Consider the following 14971-nt stretch of genomic DNA (forward strand, 5'->3'; position numbering starts at 1 on the left):
ACTTATCCCTGCTGGAAAAATTCCTGTATATCATTGACAATACTCCATGAGCTATTCTTGCAGCCCGTCTGCACTGCTCAGAGAACTTCATATCTGCCTGCACAACCACCCCCAAGTCCCTTTCATTCTCTACCACTGTCAGTGTTGTACCACAGAGTTGATACGTTGCTCTGGGGTTGCTGTTTCCCATGTGTGGTACTTTACATTTAGCAATAGAGCAAGCTTATCTGCAAAAAGATCTAAACCTCCCAAGCACTTCCTAATTCATTTTGCAAATATACGTGGTCTCAATTCTAATCTCAACGATGTCCATTTTCCACTTGCAGTCTGCCAAACCCCATGAATTTTTGACAGAATCTCAGTTATCAGTTGATCCAACTACTGCTCATCCCAGATGCCCAAATTATTCGTCGTATGATTCCTTTCGCCTCAAAGGTGGTACATGTACATATGTCCGTTCTCATATTCCCTGTCAGAGACTTGACAATTTGGAATCTCCTCTCTTTGATCTTCTCTGGCTTAAAATCTCTCTACCTCATTGTGTCAAATTCATCTGTTGTCTCAACCGTTCTCCCAAATCCACTAATCACTTGGAGCTCTTTGACTTCCTCTATTTGCAACTTGACTTTCTCCAGTCCAACTTTCCTAACTGTGAGCTAATTTTCCTTAGTGATTTTAATGTTCGCAACTCCAGCTGGCTTCCATTTTCTAGTCACACCGATCCAGCAAGTCGAGATGCTGAGGCTTTTGCAATTACTAATGATCTAGCACAGATCGTTCATTTACGTACAAGAATATGGGACAATCCTAATCATACAGCCAATATGCTTGAACGTTTTCTCACAAGAAACCCTTCTAAGTACACGGTCAAAGTGAGAGGTCCTTTAGGCACTTCAGATCACAAATTGGTGATCGTCTCTTCTCCAATGGAACTTTATCTCATGGCTATTCCCAACCTTGTGTTGTTTGGCATTACAAGAATGCAAAATGGGATGACCTGCGAGACTTCTTTTCTTCTTTTCCTTGGTCGGATTACTGTTTCAAAACTTCTGATGTCACTGTTTGCTCAGATCGTGTCAGTAAAATTATTCTTGCAGGAATGGAATCCTTATCCCACACTCCACTTTAAAATCTCGTCCTTTAACTAAACCTTGATTTTCCAATAAATGAATGTGCTAAGGCTGTTCAAGAGAAGAATGTTGCATATCGTAACTGGCTTGTTTCTAATTCTTCAATTTCATTTTCTGCCTATACCAAAGCTCGCAACAATTGTAAAGCAGTTATTAATCAGTCCAAACTAGAGTTTGAACAGGCTAAGAGTAGAAAACTTGCTTCTTGCCCTAATGGTAGCCAAGCATTCTGGTCTCTTGCCAAAGCTATTGGCCGCAACTTTTGCCCATCTCTGCTCCCACCTCTGTCCAAACCAGATGGTTCTGATGTCACTTCAGCCAAGGATAAAGCTGACCTGCTAGCATCCCATTTTTCTTCCAACTCATGTATTAATGATCTTGGTAAAACACCTCCCACCATTCCCAAGACGGTCCATTCAATGCCTCCTGTGGTCTTCCGTCAAAAGGATATCAGAAGGATTTTGATGAATCTTGATGCTAAGAAAGTTCCAGGTCCTGATGGTATTTCTCTACTTGTTCTCAAAACCAGTGCTCCTGAACTTACTCCTATTCTTTGCTGCCTTTTTTCACTTTCTTATTCCAAGGGTGTTTTTCCTTCTGCTTGGAAATTTGCTCATATCCAGCCAGTTTCTAAAAACGGTGACAAATCCCTCCCATCCAATTATCGTCCCATTGCAATTACTTCTACTCTTTCTAAAGTAATGGAGAAAACAATTAACTGCCAACTCTTAAACTACCTAGAAACCTTCCGTCTGATCACCGATCGCCAGTATGGATTCCATCAGTGTCGATCCACTGGTGATGTTTTGGCTTATGTTACCCATTTATGGACTAATTCAATGGAAAGGTTCGGTGAAACACAAGTAGTTGCTCTTGACATCTCAAAGGCTTTCTATCGTGTTTGGCATAAAGGTATTCTAAACAAGCTTCCATCTTATGGTTTTCCAACTGTTTTTAGTAATTGGTTATCTAGTTTTCTCTCTGATCACTAACTGAGGGTGATGGTAGATGGCTCTCTGTATTCTAACTTCTCCACTAATGCCGGTGTCCCCCAAGGTTCAGTTCTTTTCCCTCTTGTATATTAATGACCTTCTTCCATTGACTGGAAATCCTATCTATAGTTTTGCTGATAATAGCACATTGTATTCAACTTTCCTTTTTGAAAAACCTTGCCCTGTTCAATCAGCTTCATCTTCTCGAAAATCTGCTACCGATTCTTTAAATGCCGATCTTCAGGTAATTCTCTAGTAGGGCAAAGACAACTTAGTTGATTTCAACCCTTCTAAAACTCAGTCTTGTCTTTTAACTCGCAAAAAGGATTCTTCTCCTCCTATGCTTATCTTTAGTGACACTCAGATTTCTGGGCAAAATGATATATCTCTTTTGGTTATTACCCTGACTTCTAATCTCTCTTGGCACAAGCACATTACAAATATTGCTTCCTCTGCATCTAAAAAACTTGGTTTTCTCTTTCGCTCTCGGCGTTACTTTTCTTCGAAGCAGATGCTCACTCTATAAATCGCAAATCCGCCCTGCCATGGAATATTGTTCCCACATCTGGGGTGGTGCCCCCAAAACCTCTCTCAGGCTTCTTGATTCCATTCAGAAGAAGGCAGTTAGGTTAATTAATGATTCATCTTTAACAAAGTCTCTCCACTCGCTGTCTCATAGACGTACTGTTTCTGCTGCGTGCCTCTTCTACAGATACTTCCCTGGGCACTGTTCTTCTGAATTGGCTTCTATAATTCCCGCTCTCTATTACAAAACAGTCCGAACACGTGCCACCACCAGCCAATATCCATTTACTTTCCAACTTCAAACTCACAGAAAAAAACATTTTATCTTCCTTGTTTATTCATTCAACTGCCGTTTTCTGGAACAAACTTGCTTCATACGTATTTCCTGAAAAGTACAGTCTACAGAAGTTCAAGTCCAGTGCAAACAAATATCTTCTTTCGTCTTCTCAACCTCCAACCCAAGCATGGTACTAAGTACGATAGGTTCTAATACCTCTCGTGTTTGAAGTTTACATAAAAAAAAAAAAAAAAAAATATTTTGATTGTCCTTTTGAAAGTAGGCCCCATTTGATACAATGCACTTACTCCGACATTTCTGCCATTCTTCAAAAACATGGTGGGAGCCATTTTTTGACATGCATTTGAGAATTGCCTCCGATGTCTTTACAACTTCTAATAACGAAACATTTTTCCCACAGCTCCTTTAACTTTGGAAATAAAAAGATTGTCAGGGCTGTAGGGCAGGTGAGGAACACATTTGACATTAATGCTGGCTAAGTATGACTTAATGCTGGCTTGATGACAGAATGAGCAATGTGAGGTTTCATATTGTCACGATTAGCATCCACCCACCTACGTGCAGTTGTGGTCATTTGTGATGAATGTGATCCCATATACTGTGCAGTACAGTTCTACAGTAAGGTCTCATAACAATCACATGATATGGCACAGCATGCTAGTAAACTATCCCTTGAAGGTTAAAACAGAGGTGTCCGTAACCTTTCTTTTCAGTGTTGTAGATGATGTATGTAGACTTTCAAACAGAGCTTTATTGCTTATTCTCTGGGTTGAAATAATGAAGCCATGTCTCACCTATCACCTTCTGCAGAACTTCACTGCAAGAAAGCAAGCTTATATAGCATCAGCCAAAAAAAAAAAAAAAAAAACACCCTTCCCATTTCACCCATCCATTCACCCCAAATGTTTGTTTAGTTCTGCCTTGAACTTATTTAAGTTGCTGACCTCCACTACAACAGATGGAAGTTTGTTCCAACTATCAACCACCTGCTGGCTAAATGCAAATTTCTATACATCTATTCTACAATTGTCTTTCCTCAATTTGAATTTATGCCCCCCCCCAAGGTGATTAATTTGAGCAAGAATCCCAATTAGCATTCAGCTTGCTCAATCTATTCAAGGCCTTATACACCTCAATTAGATCACCTTGCAGGTGCCTAGTCTCCAGAAGCTGCAGTTTGTAGAACTTAGCCGTTCTTGTAATACCAACCCTTTGTTCCACTCACCAATCTCGTTGAACTTGATGTTGCTCACTTGGAACCCAGTGTGCACAAGCAAGAGTCATACACAAATGGTCGTTGAAAATACCATGCATGCTTCCTACTGATATTCTCAACATCTCTGCCTTACTGTTATACGATGATCTTCGCTCATTATTAAAGAAGCAATATTTATGGTTTCTATGGTGGTTGGAGCTCCAGAACCACCAATTTTAGTGATTGAATCACATCTATCTTTAAACATTCTTAATTCTAAACCATCTGCAAGCTGATATATGGAAGCTTAGATTCACTATAAGCCTCTTTTAACATTTAATATGCTTCAGCTGATGTTTACTTGAGACAGAAACAAAATTTGAGAGCATATTTCTTGCATATCACCTCCATTGTTACTTGGATGAAACTGAAACAGGCATAAACTTGACTGACCACCAAAGTCACATCGTGCATATGAGTCAACTGTGCTCTGTGATGCAGCTTGGTTTGGTTTTAAATGCTGCAGCTCAGCTAGAAATAGCAAGCAGTACAGTTTCATGAAAAATTATCTTCATTCTTTATTGAACAGCCCTCATAGATACAGTTTTACACATAATAGATGCTATTTGTTAATACTAAAACTTATTCATATAATGATTAACTACATTACAATTCATATGCGAAACTGGAGGTGATATATACCTCCTTACCTGTTATATTCAAAAACAACCAATATAACATTTCCTTTCAATTTCTGAAGTTCATCCCTCTTTAAAGTAAGAGCATGTAGAAAATAAGGTATTTCTAACAGCATCTTTTCCCAGTAAAAGATTTCTTGAAGAACTTTTAGGAGTGACCTATTGAAACAATGTTTAAAAAGTAAATATTTATATAAATATATTATAAACTATACTATTACCAGCTGGTTTGAAATCTAATCATCAATCATTTCCTATTTTTTTATATAAGCTCTTTTGCCTTAAGTATTTTGTCTTTATCCCTGTTTTAAAAAAGAAGTTAATGAGAATTAGTTCTCTTTTATACCCTGTGTATTTAATTAATTAATTGCTTCTACATTATATTGTGAAAAATTACTGAACATTTACATGTTTCAAAGACTGAAAAATATATAATATTTATTTATATATCAGCATTAATTGCACACTGTATCCTTGTCAGTAGACTCCTAACCAATTTTTGATAAAAGGAAGCTGGTATTTGGTCCACGACTCTTCAACACAAAAGTCAATTCAGCTACTGATCGCAGACATTGGCTTCTGGTCTGGCTCGAAGCCAACGTTCCAGTTCATCCCAATAGGTCTCTATTTACTTCAACAAGTGAAGGATGAGATTATGGGCAGGCCAATAAAACTATTGCATGCTCATGTCTTCAAGTTGGGTCACTACAGCATGGTGCATTGTCTACAGTGTGGTGCATTTTCTACATGCTGAAACAGAAAACAACTCTCCCCAAATAGCTGCCACAATGTAGGAAAGGCAGAATTGTCCAGAATGCCAAAGTACTACACATTATCCCAGGAAGAATGACCAATTGTCCAGAATGCCAATGTACCAATCATTGTCCGAAGAACTATAATATCGGTGCGTATGTAGTGTAAAAGGCATCATTTTAATTGTAACTCATATTGTGGGTGTCTTCACAATGAGGTTTGTTTGTTGTTTGGTTTTTAGGAGCATTAGCAACTAAGGCCATATTGCTCCAGGATATGCGGTGGTCATTCCCTGACCTTTCCGCATCCTCCATATTTGGTGGTGATGGGCTCGAACCTCGGTCTAACAAGAAGCGTGTGCTATGCACTGCTGCTCCTTCCCACCTGGCTACGGAGGCGCCTCACAATGAGGTAGCTGGTTTGCACTACTTCAAAAAATTAATGCTTCTCTAGTAGAGAAGATTGTTTGTTTGTTATTTGGTTTTTAGGAGCATTAGTAACTAAGGCCATATTGCTCCAGGATATGCGGTGGTCATTCCCTGACCTTTCCGCATCCTCCGTATTTGGTGGTGACGGGCTCCGCAACCCATGGCAGCAGTGCAACCACCAAATTTGGTGGTCGCACTGCTGCTCCTTCCCACCTGGCTATGGAGGCGCCTATTTAGTAGAGAAGACTACTGTTATTTATTTTCAGAGGATACCACCACCCAGATGATACATCGTTTCAAAGCTAGTGGGCTTCATCATCAGTGGGCGGGCAGGTACCCAGGTAATGCAATGCCATCACAGTTGCGAAGTTATTCCCACAATATGAGAGATGACAACTGGTGTTGGTAATAATATATATTAAAAGATGAAATGCACAAGGCATAATTCCTTATGCATTTACGTAATTAACTATATAATATAGGTGTAGATACACCATAGTTTACCCATAAACTTGAACTACATATGTAGTGTAAAAGGCAACATTTTAATTGTATCTCATATTGTGAGTGCCTTCACAATGAGATAGCTGGCATTGCACTACTTAAAATAAATAACGCTTCTCTAGTAGAGAAGACTACTGTTATTTATTTTCAGAGGATACCACCACCCAGATGATTGTTTCGAAGCTAGTAGGCTTCATCATCAGTGGGCGGGCAGGTACCCTGGTAATGCAATATGCCATCACAGTTGCAAAGTTACTGTTACCTTGGGTTATGGATTGACTATAGTCTAAGATGGGCAATGGCTATCCCACCTGGCTACTGAGACTATAGTCTCAGTAGCCAGGTGGGAAGGAGCAGCAGTGCATAGCACACGCTTCTTGATTAGACCAGGGTTCGAGCCCGTCACCAACAAATATGGATGATGCAGAAAGGTCAGGGAATGACCACCACATATTCCCGGAGCAATATGGCCTTAGTTGCTAATGCTCCTAAAAACCAAATAACAACAACAACATATAACAAACCTGTACAAAAAATGAGATTTTACAATTACTTTTTTTATTACATTAAAAATAAGTTAAATCTAAGAACAAAAGTTACCTTATATTATGCATTGGTGGACTCCCAACTCAATTATTTAGTAAATGTATGGGCACGAGCAAATATAACTGAAATAAGGGTAATAAACAACTTACTTAGCAGGATTCTGAAACTTTTAATGGGACAAACTCTTGGAATGATCTGAATAAGAAAAGGCAATTTTTGTTGAAATATAAAATACTTTATCCAATTCAAAAACTAAAATTAAATTTATTCTTGAAGAATCTTAACACTATTTATGAAGAGTCGAATCTTCAAAGGAATGTATCACATAACTTAAGGTGGGATATGATATTGCCATGGGGGATGTCTTTGTGAGTATGTGCGCAATGCAAGGAGTTTAACGAAATCAGGTGACAACTCAGCGTTCTTATGGGCCTATATGAGAGCTTGAAGGACAGGGTGGATGCCCTCGAAGTTTCTAAATTGAGGGGCCCATCAAGCTCTCAGCTGCCTACATCAACGACAGAGCTTGCACTTGGTCATCACACAACACAGCGGCAACCCCCAAGGCAGAATGCACTGGTCCCACAGTAACTAGTAGTTGTTGGTGGCTCTATTGTCAGGGAAACGGGGAACATGCTTTGTAAAAAGGATAAGTCGAACAGGACCAGGGTATGTCTGCACAGGGGCAAAGGTTGATGACGTAGAACGGATATCATCCTTTAAGGGCACGAAAGAGGATATAGTTGTACACGTTGGCACTAATGATATTAAAAGTAGGAGACCGGCAGAATTACTTAACAAGCACAGGTCACTGTTGAAAAAAAGCCATTAATTAGGGTTGAATTTGAAAGTGTCTGCAATTCTGCCCAGACACGATAGGAGGGAGTATATGATAAGAGCCTTGTCAATCAATTCGGCCCTGGATGGACTGTGCAAGGCTCAAGGGGTAAAATTTTTTTTCAGCCTGGTCTGTACTTGTTAACAGGAAAGACTGCTTCTACAGGGATAGGATGGGATACACTTAAATAGAAAGGGTGAAAGAATATTTGCTGATGCTATCGAGGCAGTGTTAGGTGGGTCGGAAAACTGCTAGCTTGGGTGGGGATACAAGGACTAATAGATTAACAGTAGCCACTGGCAGAGGTGAAAGTGATTCTTGCACTGCTTCTATTGAAAAGAGCAGAAGCCTGGAAAACAAGATGCAGGATATTTCAGAGACTGCTGGGAGTCATTGCAATACAAGTAAACACATGGGTTGTGTTAGGGTAACTAAGAATAGGAACAGGTGCATGTATACTTGTGTGTACACCAATGCTAGGAGTTCGGTAAATAAATTTGAGGTATTGCTCAAAGCATCAAAGGTGGATATTGTTGGGATATCAGAGACGTGGTGTCACACAGATATAAGGAATGCAGAACTGGAATTTGGGGAGTACGTCTATAGAAAGGGTAGAGAGGATAGGAAGGGAGGAGGAGTTATGCTATTAGTTAAGAAACACATAAAATCCAAGGACGTGAAGACAGTCGACATCACTGGACAGTGTAGTGTCGAGTGAGTTTGGTGTGACATAAGCATTGGGAGATCAAAATTGAGAGTAGGAGTGTGCTACAGGCCTAATAACTCTGATGAGTGTAATAATAAACTGTACAGGGAATAGAGAGGGCCAGTAAATCAGAGAGTCTTATACTGGGGGATTTTAATTTCTCAGATATTGACTGGAATTTGTGGGTTGGTCACTCACACACTAGCAAGGCTTTTGTGGATTTATTGGATGACTGTTTTCTACATAAGCATGTTCGGGATGCAACTAGAGGGAGTAATACTCTTGATTTGATCATCAGTAGTGATTCTTCATGCATTAAGAATCTGCAGATAAATGAACCACTAGGTGGCACTGATCACAGTGTGCTGAAGTGGGATTTACTCAAAGAGGTAACAACCATCAGGGATAAAGGGAAGGGTTATTGCTTTCGTAAAGGCGACTACGATGGTTTGAGACAGTATTTAAATTCTATACAGTGGGACCAACTGATGATGTTACCAACAGCAAATTCAAAATGGGAAGCATTCAAAGAACTTATCTTGGAAGCTACTAGGCTTTACATACTAACTAAGAAATATTGTTCAAGGTTTAGGCCTAAATGGATGTCAGATGAACTAATGAGACAAATGGCAGAGAAGAAAAATGCAAGGGATACATATAAATTAACACGTGACACAGAAGCCTATGATAGATACAAGTTGATCTGTAACCAAGTTACAAAGGAAGTTAGGCAGGCAAAGGCAGATTAGGAAAAATCTTTGGCAAGGGATGCAAAGAAAACGAGCAAAGAGTTCTTTACCTATGTAAACTCTAGAGGGAAGTGGATGAATCAGGTTGGTCCGCTTGATATCGATGGTTCAACTGTTGATGATCCTGCTCAGGTAGCTAACAAACTAAATGAATATTTTGCATCGACATTCACACATGAGGAATTATCCATTGAGGGGAATGCCAGAGGTGTATTCAACTCTGGCAGTAAGCTAGATAATCTTGTAATAACTGAAAGTGGAGAAGAAATTGTTGAAGAAAAACACAAGAAAGGCACCTGGGGTGGATGGGATCTATCCACTTATATTAAAGGAGGCAGCAAAGGAAGCAAGCAAACCCTTAGCCATAATTATGAGAGCTTCCTTGGACTCAGGGGAGGTTCCCATAGACTGGAGATGTGCAAATGTGACCCCAATTCACAAAGGAGGATCAAAGGCTGATACAAGTAATTATAGGCCTTTGAATTTAACTTCTGTTCCAGGAAGATTTATGGAGGCGCTGGTTAAAAAAGCACTACAGGATCATCTAGACAAGACTTCAGTTATAGCTCGGACACAGCATGGTTTTGTTAAGGGGAAGGCTTGCCTGACCAATTTGACTGGATACTATGATGCAGTCACAAAAGAGCTGGATGCAGAGAATAACTTTGATATTATATACTTGGATCTTAGAAAGGCTTCTGATACTGTTGCACGTGGAAGACTGCTGCACAAATTGGAGCAGTGTGGCATTGGAGGCAAATTGCTGCTATGGATAAAGGGATGGTTGAGGGGAAGAAGACAGAGAGTGGTAATCAATGGACACTGCTCATCGTGGATTAATGTTATTAGTGGAGTCCCTCAGGGTTCAGTGTTGGGTCCATTATTGTTTTCTGTATTTATAAATAATATTGATGATGGTATATCAAGCTTAATGTCCAAGTCTGCAGACGATACAAAGCTTGGCAGGGTTGTTAAGGATACTGCTGACGCTATGCTGCTGCTGCAACAGGATCTGGAAAGGTTGAGCAGATGGGCTGAGAGGTGGCAAATGAAGTTTAACATTGACAAATGTAAAGTACTACATATGGGAAACAACAACCCCAGAGCAACGTATCAACTCTGTGGTACTACACTGACAGTGGTAGAGAATGAAAAGGACCTCGGGGTATTGTGCACTCAGATGTGAAGTTCTCTGAGCAGTGCAGACAGGCTGCAAGATTAGCTCATGGTGTCTTGTCAATGATATACAGGAATTTTTCTAGCAGGGATAAGGAGGTGATTATTCCCTTGTATAAAGCAATGGTCAGGCCACACCTTGAGTACTGTATACAGGTCTGGAGGCCTCATTTCAAGAAGGATGTAGAGCTGCTGGAACGAGTACAGAGAAGGGCAACAAGATTAGTGAATGGAACAAAGGGTTGCTCTTACGAAGAAAGGCTTAAGTTTTGCAAATTACAGTGTCTGGAGAGTAGGCACCGGTGAGGTGATCTGATAGAGGTGTATATAGCCTTGAATGGTTTGAGCATGCTCAATGCTGGTGGGATTGTTCCTCTTGCTCAGAATAATCACCTGAGAGGGCATAAATTCAAATTGAGGAAAGACAGATGTAGGATAGATGTGTGGAAATTTGCCTTTAGCCAGCGGGTAGTCGGTTGGTGGTACAGACTTCCATCCCTTGTTGTGGAAGTTGATAGTCTAAATAAATTTAAGGCTCAGCTGGACAGGTATTTTGAACGAACGGAGGGGTGAAGTGGAAGGTGTTTTTTTTTTTTTTTTGGCTGATGCTGCATAAGCTTGCTTTCTTGCATCATATGCTTCTACTAATGCTAATGCTAATTAGTGCAATGGCAGTACCAAATAACTAAACATACCTGTTGCTAGTATGGAAAGAGTTATTCAAAGTTTTTATTTCTACCCATAACATGATCCACCTTTCCCAAAAGGAGCTCTAAGCTGGTAATGCACAACTTGTGTTTGTTCTCAGTTTCCTGGCACAAAGAGATGTAGAGAACAATAAGTCTTGGACCATCCTTTGGGTCAATGAGACCCAGTTTCATTTGAATAGAAACATCACCACCCACAACTCTGCCAAACACAGGAAATAGACCATTCACATGTTGTGCAAAAGGTTCCGTTCCTCCTCACACTCACCAAGATCACAGTATGATGTGGCTCACAGGTATCCTGTCCAGAACTTTTGCAGTGTACATATCCCGGTACAATAATTTTTATGCAGGATGGGACTCCTACACACATCACATATCAGTGCAAGAATTACTGTACCTATTTTACTGAAGTAAGATTGATCAGTTGTTCCTATTCAATAGCATGGACATCTTATCCACGTGATTTCATAACCTCTATGACCTTTGGAGAGGTTTGTTTGAAGGACAATGTTTTACTACACTTACTACACTTGGACAATTACTACACTTGCAAACTACTGAAAAACAGCACCATATGCCATGTGAAGAACACACCAAATGTTATGCTCTGCAGTGGAAAAGTTGATTGTTACCCAGGTGGCATATAATCTACCCAACACTAGAAGTTATAGTGGATAATTTTTGGATTATTTCCTAGCTGAAAACAGCACCAATTTTGTCTCCAGTGATGATTTCTATGCACTATTTTTTTTTTTTTTTCTTATGCATCCTTTTCTGTACTTGTATCCATGTTAAGTTTCATTACTTTAACTGAAAGAGATTGGGCACCAGAGAGTTTTCAGTATGGATAGTTTAATTATAACAAAGCATATGTAGTATTTTCTATTTATTCCATATTGATAATTATAAATTTTGCCAAAAAAGATCTTATTTTCACATAGAATAATTTAGTATTATGAAATTACACATTAAAGAATGTAACTATTGCATACAGATTGAACAAAAAAAACAAAAATTAAACATAGTAATATATATGGGGGTGGAAACTAAATGAAATGTAATAAAAGTTAAATTTTAAAAAAAATACACAATTATACCACATGAAAATTTGTTTGAAGATGTATATTTAAGTCTTACTACAACAATCTACACTTAATACAACTTGAGATGCTGCTGAAATTCAGGCTCTGGGGTGGGAAGAGAGAAAAAGCCAAATTAAAAAACAATTCATGGTAATATAAAGTAGCATACATATCAATTTTACTTTTTACACTGAGTGGCCAGTTTATTAGGTACATCTATCCTTTTCTTGTGAAATGGAGTGCTCCTTCAGTAGCAGCATCATGTGTTTGTACCATGTGATATAAAGCCAGCAGGCAGATACACAGGGATGCTGTACTTGCACGATTCAGTGCATAAGTAGGCAATTTAGGTAAGACAAAAGACTTAAGTGAATGATCTTGAAAATGAATGGTAGTCAGCCAGATATGCCAGTATGAGTATCTTAGAAACTGCAACAGATACTGGGATTTTGGCATATGTCTCGAGTGTATCAAGATTGGTCTAATAACCTAAATAACAACTAGCAACATGATTTTAGTGGTTAGAAACAGCTCACTGATGCAAGAGGCCAATGGAGGCTGACAAAACTATGTTTGTAGCCAGTCAAATAACAACCCAGTACAATGTAGCAACCAAGGAGGCACTTCAGAGTGCACAACTTGTCATACCTTGTCATTGCAGCAGAAGACAAAACTATGTTCCACTCCTGTCAGCAAAAATCAAGACGATATTGTAGGTGTTTCTGCCTCACTGTAGAGTAGGCTCAGAAACACCAACACTGGATAGTAGAGGATTGGAGAAACATTGTCTGGTCTGATGAATCGCAGTTCCTGTTGTTTCATGATGATAGGATGACCAGAATTAGAGTGAAAATCACATCCCTTGGCAGGACTGGACCCATCTACCAGGCATTAACAATCACACTAGCGGTAGTAGTGTAATAGTGCAGGGAGTGTTTTTGGTGTTTCTGTAGTGCACATTGAGTCCCTTCATGCCAGTCTAGTAACATTTGAATGCCAGATTTATTTGGAAATTGTCACTGACCATGAGCATCCTTTCATGCCTGCAGTATATTCATCTATGAATAGGTTATTCATAGCACCATGTCATAAGGCCAGAATTGCACTAGTTCTAGGAACATTAGAGAAAATTCATCCTACTACAATGGCCTCCCCAGTTGCCAGATAAATTCAATTGAAACCTATGGGATGAGATGGAACAAGCCCTTCGAAGTAGAGCTCTTGCAACCATCTAATCTGCATGTAAGAGCCAACTGAGTCATCAAGAACTGGCATGCTTTCAACACTTCACTGAGTCCATGCCAAGCTGTTCTGAAGGATAAAGGAGACCTCCTTGCTATCAGGTAGGCATAACTAAGAGAAAGTAAGTTGCTATTTTGTGTATATTGCCATGAACTGTCTATAAATTTTATTTATTTTTTTGCATGAGAGCAAATTCAACCTACTACAATGGCCTCCCTAGTCACCTGATAAATTCATTTGAAACCTGTGGGATGAGGCGGAACAAGCCCTTCGAAGTAGAGCTCTTGCAACAATTGTAAGAGCCAACTGAGTCATCAGGAACTGGCATCCCTATGGCATACTTTCAACGCCTCATTGAGTTCATGCCATCCATGCCATAACAAATCCAGGCTGTTCGGTTTCATCCTTGCTATCAGGTAGGCATAACTAACCAAAACTAAGTTGCTACTCTGTGTATACTTCCATGAATTTTTTGTAAATTTTATTAATTTTTTTTATATGTCCTGCCCCCCCCCCCACCCAGTGGGCATGAAGACTATGTTCATTAGAACCTTGAAACAAAGCCAACTGTAGCCTGATAGGGTAACACTTCAATAAACATCTTAAAACAAAAATTCTCATATGGTATAGGAGTATATTTTCTTTAATTTAACTTCTAATAATGACAAATAATGTATCATCTCCCTTTCAAATAATTTGAAATGGAATAAAATTTTAATATAACCTATGAAAGTTGATATCCAGCATGCCTGCAACTTGCATGTTTCTACACATAAGTGGGACTGCTAATTTTGCCAGTGGATCCTGAAACAAAAACTCATTTCAGCGTATATTCTATAATTTATTACATTTTGCTCTTTAGATAAAATATTTTCAAAATATTAGTAAAATACTTTATACTGCATGACTGAAAACCTCAAAATGTAAGTATGAAACTAGGTATTATAAGTATGCATTACAGAATAACTTTCACCAATTACAATAAACTAAAAATATATTAAAATGGCAAGAGACATACAATTCTTTTACATATTTTTAAAAAACTTTGTTATATTGGAATTTGATATTTTTATTAAAGAATTACTTAATTTTTAAAGAATTATTAATAACACTTTTGTTAGCAATAATTGCTACTATTTAGAATAATGTCAAACCAAATGAATTTACTCATTTTGCTTATTTTTCTTTCTTTGATAGAAATAATTCAGCAGAGAGAGAGAGAGAATGGAAAATAAATCACATTTACCACATGAACAACATCTCCACAGACCACTACACAGCCACGTCACACAGAGAGTTGGTTGGTTGGTTGGTTTGGGTTTTATTGGCGCATCAGCAACTGAGGCTATAATGCGCCAAACACAGAGAGTTGTCAGCACTAATGTAAAGTACTACACAT

The 14971-nt window shown here is 38.9% G+C and overlaps 1 protein-coding gene across 1 annotated transcript in view; it reads right to left on the reverse strand.

The window, feature by feature from the left end:
• kl-2 (dynein heavy chain 2, axonemal kl-2) overlaps positions 1-14971 on the reverse strand; it is a 1174416-nt gene that overhangs the window by 1020037 nt on the left and 139408 nt on the right. The window contains exons 10-11 of the mRNA XM_090369487.1: positions 14297-14376; positions 4851-4997 (exon numbers count right to left, since the gene is read on the reverse strand). Of these exons, the coding sequence (XP_090225613.1) occupies positions 4851-4997; positions 14297-14376 (227 nt within the window). The remainder of the gene's footprint in view (positions 1-4850; positions 4998-14296; positions 14377-14971) is intronic.

Source organism: Mastigoproctus giganteus, chromosome 1, assembly GCF_048544385.1.
Source record: "Mastigoproctus giganteus isolate SK-2022 chromosome 1, ASM4854438v1, whole genome shotgun sequence".
NCBI classification, from domain to species: domain Eukaryota; kingdom Metazoa; phylum Arthropoda; class Arachnida; order Uropygi; family Thelyphonidae; genus Mastigoproctus; species Mastigoproctus giganteus.